General features: G+C 45.1%; 1 protein-coding gene across 1 annotated transcript; it reads right to left on the bottom strand.

Annotated features, from left to right (window-relative positions):
* Positions 1-847: 847 nt before the first annotated feature.
* On the bottom strand, positions 848-2080 carry ZCCHC18 (zinc finger CCHC-type containing 18; the record flags this gene model as incomplete). The annotated part of the gene is made up of 1 exon (XM_081277661.1): positions 848-2080. One exon carries the CDS (start codon positions 2078-2080, stop codon positions 848-850), a length of 1233 nt encoding a protein of 410 aa, XP_081133787.1.
* Between the last annotated feature and the right edge of the window lie 7576 nt (positions 2081-9656).

Below are 9656 nucleotides of genomic sequence, written 5' to 3'. Positions count from 1 at the left end.
CAGGTCAAGATACAGGGCAGGGGCATGTGTTCTTTCCAAATATGAACAGGTATGGAGCCTTGGGAACACCTGTTTTTTATTCTTCACCCACATATTTAGATCTCAGAATACATTAGAGGACATTGGGACATTATTAACTAGTAGGTGCAGATGTTGGCTATATGACTAAGGAGAAAGGTCAGTTGGGATAAGATGCTCTTGGAGAGATATTTAGTCAGTTTCACTTTCCCTTCTTATCTGTAAATGAGATTGATAAAAAGCCCCACCTCATGTATGATATCCCACATATAGCTTCTATAATCGTTTTATTTTTCCTTTATCCTACTAAAAGTAACATCATACACGGATATTAAATGAGATGCTTATATATATATTTGATTACATAGAAGTCCACAAGATATATTTTTGGTGAAAAAAATACACAGTATAGAACAGCACTTATATTTGATCACTTTCATCTATACATATATCTATTTGGGCACACAGGTACAGGCAAATATCCAGAAAGACATTCAACTGACAATGGTTATAACAGGGGTGAGATTTCCAGGTAATTTATACTTTTGTTCTTGTATTTTTCTTTATTTTTGAAAGGTTTAAGATACTCTTCATAAACAGAATAAAATCTTCAAAGAAAGACACACAAAGAGAGAATAGGCCTTTAAGCAGGCTGAAGAGGGAGCAAGGACAGAGGTCAGGGCATCCTTCTCCACTGCACTGGTATTCACGATCTCATTTTATTCCCAAAGGAAAACTTCATTGTGGATTAATTCATGCAGGTAGAAGCACCCCACCCCCACCCCACCTGCAGTTTCCCAAGCATTGGACTCTGAATACAGTTAAGGGTTCATTTAGGGCTGGGTCTAGCACCATACTGTGGCTCAGAAGGATCCTTGTGTTCTCGAAAGACCTCCCTTGCCCTCTCCTCTGTATGTGTTAGCTCCTGCAGAGTGATGATCAGATTCTCAAAAACCTGGGCCTTGTTGCTTTCATTGACACAGGTTTCTTTTGAATGGCCCTCCTTACCACAATAGGAGCATCGAATTATGTACTTGCGCTTCCTGATTCTACGAATATCCCCAGGACCATCATTCTTATTCCCAGAATGGCCACTGGTAGAAGGAGATTCAGGCCCATAATTACTGGGGGGATCAATGACCACAACCTGGTCCTGAGATCTGGCCCTGCCTCTGGGAGGGGTGCCTGAGGATGACAGTGGAGGGTCCCCAGACTCCACCAGGATCACATCCTCATCTGAGTCATCAAGGGTATCATCTATCTCTATCACGTTGCCATTGTAGTCTGCATTACTGATCTCTATTGGCTGAGGGCCCTGAAATGCCACAGGGCTAGCTGCCCTCTCCATTACTGGCTCAGATCTTTTGGGCCGCTTCCGCTTAATAAAAGCGTCATCCCAATCTTCTTCCTCCCTTATCATCCTGATTAACTCCAGGAAATTGGGAAGATGCTCCTGCTCATTTGCATACATCCTGAGAAGACCCTTAAGCCTGAAGCGCAGGTCTCTATTCAGCTCAGCCCCTGCCAGGAGCTGGCGCAGTCGAGTCTGGTTTGCATCTTTCTCAGCTAGGATGCCTGCCTGAATAGCATTCTGGAGCTGCACCTCCAGACGGATCACATAAAGGGAGGCTTTCTCCCCTTCTGCCTGCAGGGTGTTAAAAAAATTACCATGGGCGCTCACATTGCTCTGAGACTCCCCAAACACCAGTTTCATTGCTCGCAAAAAATCCGACACATTCAAGTTGGGGTTGGCAGCCTGGAGCAAACGCATGACCTCCCGGGCAGGGCCCCTAAGGGTTTTCATCAGGCGGTTGAGCTTTTGTTCTTCTGACATATTCCAATCTGGCAGGACCCCATTGACTTGGGTTAGCCAGTTTTCAAAGGTTTCTTCCCCCTGGGCTGGCACCACCCTCCCCGAGAACAACTTCATGTTTCTTTCTGCCATGCTGACCATTAAAGGACCGAGACTCTGCCCCAGAGACCTCAACATGGAATGGGCCCAAGGAGGTAAAGGCGCATTCTGCCGCCGGCTGTTACCCACATGTGTAATGATGTTAGCCATGACTCAAGGCGATAGGGTATCTTAGTGCAAGATGCTCAGGCTTTTCAAAAAGCCTAATTTGTAGGAATACCCAGAGCAAGTTTCCTGGACCGTGCCTTGTAGGGACTGTAAGAGGGAGAGAAAAAAAAAAGTCAATAAAGCTGCACGGAACCAGTCTGCTGTAGCATTCTTTAAGCTCTTGAATACCCTGCAGTAGGTTTTATCTGCCCATTGCCCTAAAAAATATCCTTCAGGTGACTGGTAGTTAAAATCATTCAAAATAACAAGGTGTCCCTGTGCTAGACTTTTTTTTCAGTCATATCTATATCCCTTCCCACCTGTCCTTCAGGAGGGGCAGGAACTGTTGTTTAGAATTGTAGGTAAAAACCTTTGAAGCCAATGTTGAGCTCTTAAAAATAGAGTGCAACGGTGTAAGTCTCACAGATTTATGATAATAAGTAAAATATCCATTGATCTGATGGTCTTAGATCTCAATCACACCCCTTTCTCAAAGTCTACCCGGTTTTGGATTCTTACGAGTGCTGGGAAATTAGTGCTTGCCTTTATTTCATGTCCGGCCTCTGCAACAGGTGTCTTCAATGAGAGAGCTTGTCTCCCCAGTATGGCCGATCTTTGTCCACAGGGGGTCGCAGATCCGGGTGCTCTGAGCTTGGAGACTGCGCCACTGCGAAGGGATTGGAAGGGTCAAAGACGTCAGAAGCTGCCTCACCCGTCATGCTGCTACCCGCCCCCACCTCCACTATCACCAGGCAGAAAATTCCTTCTCCCATCTTTTGAATACCCCCACCCCCATTATATCCCCCCCCCCCGGGAAACCATAAGCCTACCAGTTCTGCAATCAGATGCACAGAATTCAAGTTCAAAATTGGCTTTAATGGACTGCTGTGGAGAAAGGGAATAGGAGTTAGATATCCCCACACCTTCGTATTTCATTTCAGGAAGAGATGAGATGCAAAGGGGATTCAAAGACAGCTTGAGAATCCTCTTTCATGCCCCTTGCCACCTCCCTAAAAATGCCCCCTCCCCAGCCCTGGCAAATCCTACCCAGTCGCATCCAGGTGAACCCCACCTCCTTCCTCAGTGCAGCCAGGTCATGGGAGTGCGCCTTCCCCTGCTTTGCAGATACTGATTCTCCCAAGCCGGTAGCCGCCCAGCTCAGAACCGGTGGGCCTTCACTCTCTACTCTCTGCGTCATGCGAATTCCGCATCCCCCCCTCTTTACCTTGGCTCCGCAGGTGGGCAACGGATGCTCTGGCGTCGCCTACAGTTCGGTTTCACCTTACAGTTTCTGTGGCCCTGCAGGGGAAAAGGATGGCGCCTTCTCGGCTGCTAACGAACGCGGGCTGCCAGACCCTGCAGCTTAGCAAGGCTGCCCAGAGAGAGGCGGCTGAGTCTCGGCAGCGCGGTTTCCAAGGCAGCCGCGGCTGCCCCCGCCCTCCGGCTCGGCCCGCCTGCCCAGCAGCGGCGGCTGCTTTTAGCCTCTGCCCATTGAGACAAAAGAGTGTGACGAGGGGCGGCGTGGCCAATCAGCGGGGCGCGGGGGCCGCCTCCCCGCGCAGCCAAGGGCCCTGATGCTCAAGCTAGCAAGAGGGGGGGGGGAGCGGGCTGGCGGGGGCTGCGGCAGACAGGCGCGGGAGCCAGCGCGGCGTCAAGTGCAGCTCGGACCCACGGACCGGGCCTATTTACATTTCACTCGTGAGTTTGCTGCTTCCTCTCACTTCCCTTCTTCCAATCCCCTTCCGCCTCGGCTCTCCTTTGCTCTTTGAGACTGGATGCTTTAAACACGAGGTGGGACAGAAAGCAAGTGAACAATGAGAGTTCCTCACCTTTGTATAGAGGGAAGGGGGGGGGGAAGCATCTACTTTTTTCGCTTTCCATGTCCAAGTGCGCTCACATGGACATCTCATTTATTCTTCACGGTCTCCTTGAGAAGGCGGTAGCAGTGTGCCCATTTAACAGAGAGGGCGACATAAACACCCAGGCAGTACGGTTAGAAGTGCAGAGCTAAAAGCTGACACTCAAGTCGTCATATCTGACTTCAAAGGCAGTTCCTTGTAAACACTCCTTTCTACCATCATATTAAGGGTTAGTTGTGAAAAGCCTAAGTGGGCACGAGAGGACCAATTTGGGGCTGTATAGAATTAGCGAGCAAAGACTGCTATCTCCGTTTTACAGATGAGGAAATTGAACCAAAAGGAGCTTAAGCGTCTTGCCCTGTATCCTGCAGCAAATAAGTAGCAGTGTCCGATTTTGCACCCCAGTCCGTTGTTCTGTTGATGCCAGGTTTTTGCCCTGCTGCGCTGCCTAGAGAGCATTTTATGTAAGTAGTCTCAAACCATTTCAACAGCAACCTTGGTGTGATGGTGGTGCTGAGGGATGGGGTGAGGTGGGAATGGGGAAAACAAAAGAAGAGGAAGGCAATCTTTATGGTACCCATTGTACAGAAGAGGAAACTGATGCACTTTTCTTTTCCTTTTTTTTTACACTAGATTTTACCCCACAACAAGCTGGCCAGTTTATACAAATAACATTATTTCTATAGCCCATTATGACCCCCAAAGGAGACAAGGCTCAGAGAGATGAAATAACTTGCCTAAAATTATCAGGTGAAGTCAAAATTTTGAATGAGTCTCTGAATACAGAATTCATGCTATTAACCAAAATGTGGGTAACCAGGCTGGCTGCCTCAGAGTCATCTTGGAGAGCTTTGCAAGATGCAGATTCCTGGGCCATGTCTGGGGGTTTTGTCAAGGACTAGAAGTGAGCAAGCAGTATGATCTGTATTTTTAACCATTGCTGTAGTTGATTCTGAGGTGTAGACCACTGTTTTTAAGTGCCACACCATGCTGTAGGTTGTAAGTGAATGGGCCTGTCATCAGTATATTTGTCCAGAGCATACCTGTCATGAAATGTTACTCGCGGGCAAAGGTTCCTTCCTACGGTCCTTCCTGAAATTGTATGCAAAGAATTTGAACTCTGTGTGTTTTTCTGAGTCTACAGCTTTGTCAATGTTTGAATGGATCTATGGCCCCCAAACAGTTAAGAACCATTCTGCAACAGTCTTTCTTCATGACGTCTTCCTCCTTCAACTCCTGCTTGAGGAAGAAGTGTGAGAAATGAAACACTATTTGACCTCACCCCCACACCACAGCTCTGTGCCGCTGATATAGCTCTTTCATTTCCTGGCTCAAGGATAGGTTGCTAGGTTGCCCTTCTGTGAGCTCTTCAGGAGACTTCTCCTTTGCTGGCTTTGGCATCACTGGCCCCAGAGAAGGAGCAGCTCCATGGAAACGGCATGCAGGGCTGTCCAGAGTGAATGGGCCATGAAGCCAGTGGGTAGAAAACCTGCTCCATTTTCTTTGACGTCTGGTTCTTAGAGAGCAGGTATTACTTCCCTTATGTAGCCTGTGGCCAGGAGACCTTGATGGGACTTGTTCTTGATTCCTGATGCTTGGAATTAAATGAGCAGTTTGATGATGTTCAACCCTGTTTGGTTCAGCTTCAACCTATTGAGGTACTTCACCTGTTTCTTTCTGCCCTCTTATTTACAACCTTGTTATCTGGAATTTCTTGGAATAACCAATCCAGATTTGGAGGGGGGAAGCACCGTCCACTCCAGAATTGTGGCCTTCCTCTTGGGGATGGAACAGTGTTTTAGTGGTGGTAGAAGGTGGAAAGTGCTAGAGGCACAAAGATGGATTGTGCATCTTGCACAGGCAGGGGTGAGGCTGGCAGTAGCAATTGGGTATCCTTTAGACTCTTGCTTCTGCTCCCAGTGCTATGATGTTTGACCCTGGCCTCTCAGCAGACTCATATTCTATGTTTTTATTGGCCTTATCTCTAAATTGTGTATATGCAATTGGACCTGGTGAGGGTGGAAACAGATAGGACCAAGAATATATCTCAGTATTCTGACAAAAATACTAAAGGCAAATGAATTGTGTAAAGGTATAGGATTGGGCCATTAGAACAAAGTAAGGGTGTCTTTGAGCAGCCTTGGGAGCAACATTGCAAATTTGCAAGTCCACTCCAATTGGATACAAAGATTCCTTATCTCTGGCCTCATATGTGGGAGTGTGTTCCAAATGATGGTTCTAATGAGACCACATTTTCCAGTTTCAACAAATAAGCCTTTTAAAAGCTTGAAGGTTAGGAGATAAAGCTCTCAGATGATACAATAATAGCAACTTTTGGCTGCTTGCCTCCTCCTTGCCAGGAACTTTCCATCTGTTATTTCATTTAAGTTTCTCAGCAACCTTTTTGAGACAGGTATTGTGATCCCATTTTGTAGAGTGGGAAACTGAATTTCAGGGAGGTTAAGTAACTTGTGTTAGGCCACACAACTTGAAAGTAGAGCTACTGGACTCTAGCCCAGGGCTGGCAGGGTCCAAAGCCCATGAAAACTCTACTGTCTTCCAAACAAGCAATTTAAAATGTATTCTGCAGAGCTGGTAGAGCACTTGCCTAGCATGTCTAAGGCCCTGGTATTGAGGGGGGAAAAAAACATTTGCAGATGACCCCTGCATACCACCAATGGCAGCCTTTGGAATCATTTAGTTGTAATCATACCTTTTTGATATTATCTCATTTTTTAAAAAAATGAAACTACTAACATCAGTTATGGAGCAACTTATATCCTCAGATGTTTTTGTTGTTGTTGTTGCATTGTTTGGTACTGGGGATTGAAGCCAGGGGCCCTTAACCACTGAACCACATCCTCAGTCATTTTAAAATTTTATCTAGAGATAGAGTCTCACTGATTTGCTTAGGGTCTTGCTGAGAAGCTGAGGCTGGCTTTGAACTTGCAATCCTCCTGCTTCAGCCTCCCAGGCCACTGGGATTATAGTTGTGTGTCACTGCACCTGGCTCTCCAGTTTTATATGATTCAACACATGCAAACTTTTTTTTTTTTTTTTTTTTTTTGGTACTAGGGATTGAACACAGAGGTGCTTAGCCACTGAGCCAATCCCCATCCACAGCCTTTTTTATATTCTGAGGCAGGGTCTTACTTAGTTGCTTAGGGTCTTGCTAAATTGCTGAGGCTGGCTTTGAACTTGAAATTCTCCTGTCTCAGCCTCCTGAGCCATGTTGGGATTACAGGCATGGACCACCATGCCTGGCTCATGCAACTTTCTTAACAGATCATAAATAATGGCGCTGGGACTCGAGAAGGTTAGGAGGCTTGACTAAGGTTATAAATTTAGGAAATGGCAGAGTGAAACTCAAACTCCAGGGCTGCCTGACTGCAAAGTCCATGTATGTTCCCTGCAACATGCTGCAGTGGGGAAAACAAATATGGCCGTCATTCCATATTGGCTCCTCTGTCAGCCACGGCTCTGTCTCCTTTCACTGTCTGCTGGCAGCCACAAGCATAACTCACACTTTTTTTTTTTTTGGTACCAGGGATTGAACTCATGGGCACTCGCCCACTGAGCCATATCCTCAGCCCTATTTTGTATTTTAGAGACAGGGTCTCACTGAGTTGCTTAGTGCTTTGCTTTTGCTGAAGCTGCCTTTGAACTCGTGATCCTCCTGCCTCAGCCTCACTAGCCAGTGGGATTACAGGTGTGCACCACCGTGCCGGGCTCCACTCATACTTTTAAGTCTGTGCTTTAGGCCTCTTCCTCAGCCTAGACACTTGCCCTCAATCTTCTACCTAGCAAAAGCCTACTCACTGTATAAGGATTGAAATCAGATGCCTTTCCTCAGAGAAATATTTTGTTAACACATATTAATTGTACATACTCATGAAATTCAGTGTGATGTTTCCATATATACATACAGCATAAACTGATCATATCCACCCACCCTTCTTCCACCTTCCTCTCACCTTCCCAACCTCCCCAACCTCTAGTATTCTACATTCAAATTGACATTTTTAGTTTCTACATATAAGAGAGAACATGCAGTACTTGTCTTTCTATATCTGGCTAATTTCATATAATATCCTCCAGTTTCATCCATTTTGCTAAAAATGACAGGATTTCATTGTTCTTTATGGCTGAATAATATTTCATTGTGTATATACCACATTTCTTTATCCTTTTATCTGTTGATGGGCAGCTAGGGTAATTCCCTGTCTTGGCTACTGTGAAGAGTGCTGCAATAAACATGGGCATGAAGTACTTCATTGGAATGCTGATTTCATTCGCTTTGGATATATACCCAGGAGTAGATAGCTGGATCATATGGTAGTGTTATTTTTAGTTTTCTGAGGAACCTCCATATTTTCCATAGTAGCTATACTCATTTATGTTCCCACCAGCTTTGAGTGTCCCCTATTTTGAGTGGAATACATTGTTCTTGTCTTTCTGCTTTGACCTTGATTAGTGTCTCGTTTTGTCTTCCAGTAAAGTTGAGCTTATTGTTGAGCTGTCTCACCCACTGAATTTTCAAGGCCTTGAGAGCAGGCACCCAGTCCTATTCATCTCTAGCTATGCAGTAATTTAATGGCTTAGAAGATGATCAATACATGTTTGTAAGGTGTTCAAAGGACTGGCTAAGGATGCCCCAAATGAATGGACAAATGTTGAGCTGGATCTGGGGATGGTCACACTGGATACCCATTTGCACTAGACTGGTGAGAGGAGTCTGGACTACCCTGGGGTCATCTTACTGTGTTGTAAACATAGGAGGCAGATCATAGGGTTCAGGTGATAACTGCTCATGCCCAACTCCAGGCCCATTCTCTACTTTGGAATTCATGTTAAAGGGGCAGACTCTCCTGGATCACTTATGGTGCATGTCTGCATTCATGGAAGAAAGGCCTTTCCTGGCTCCCATATGAACATGAGATTTGTTCCACCATGCTTCTTCTGGTTATGGCTAGCTTGACAGTGTCCTGTAGGAGCAAATGCTCTGTGGAGACAGAGGGTAAGGTTGGGAAGCATCATTTTTAAATATATTTTTTGTTGAAGCCACCAAGTCATGGATTCTCAGCCACTTGATCTCTTTTTGTTATTGTTGTTGTTGATGGATTTTTATTTTATTTGCTTATTTATATGTGGTGCTGGGAATCGAATGCAGTACCTCATGCATACAAGACAAGCACTCTATTGCTGAGCTACAACTCCAGCCCCGCCCCTCGATCTCTTATATTTTTGATCTTTGAAGCCACCTTTGTGGTAAGTCTTATGGCCCTCATTTTATAGCTGAAGAATATGAGACTGAATGAAGCTAGTGTCTTGCCCAAGGTTACACAGCTAAACAAATAATGAAGACATGATTCAGTCTCAGATCAGTAGGTCCCCAAAGCATCTTAACAGAAAAATACACAGAAGAAATATGGGCTTCCTTTCCCCTATAAAATAGAAATATATTTATAAAATGATGAATTAGATATTTAAGGTAAAGCGTTTCTAAATTATTGTTTATCTTTAATCTCTCAAAAACATTTGCATAAATGACAGAAGGAAGGGGTAGAAAAATATAATTCCTCTACAACTATTGGACTAAATTTCCAAATATTTACCCCCTATAAATTACGTAGTTAGAGGGATACCTACAGAACATTTTGCCCTTTCTCCTCATTTTATAACCAAGGTGTCATGAATTTCTAAAGGTCATATTAAAAAGT

This window comes from Spermophilus citellus (assembly GCF_964194105.1).
Source record: "Spermophilus citellus genome assembly, chromosome: X".
NCBI lineage: Eukaryota > Metazoa > Chordata > Mammalia > Rodentia > Sciuridae > Spermophilus > Spermophilus citellus.
Note: the sequence above shows the minus strand (reverse complement) of the source record. Positions and strands in the feature narration are given on the sequence as shown.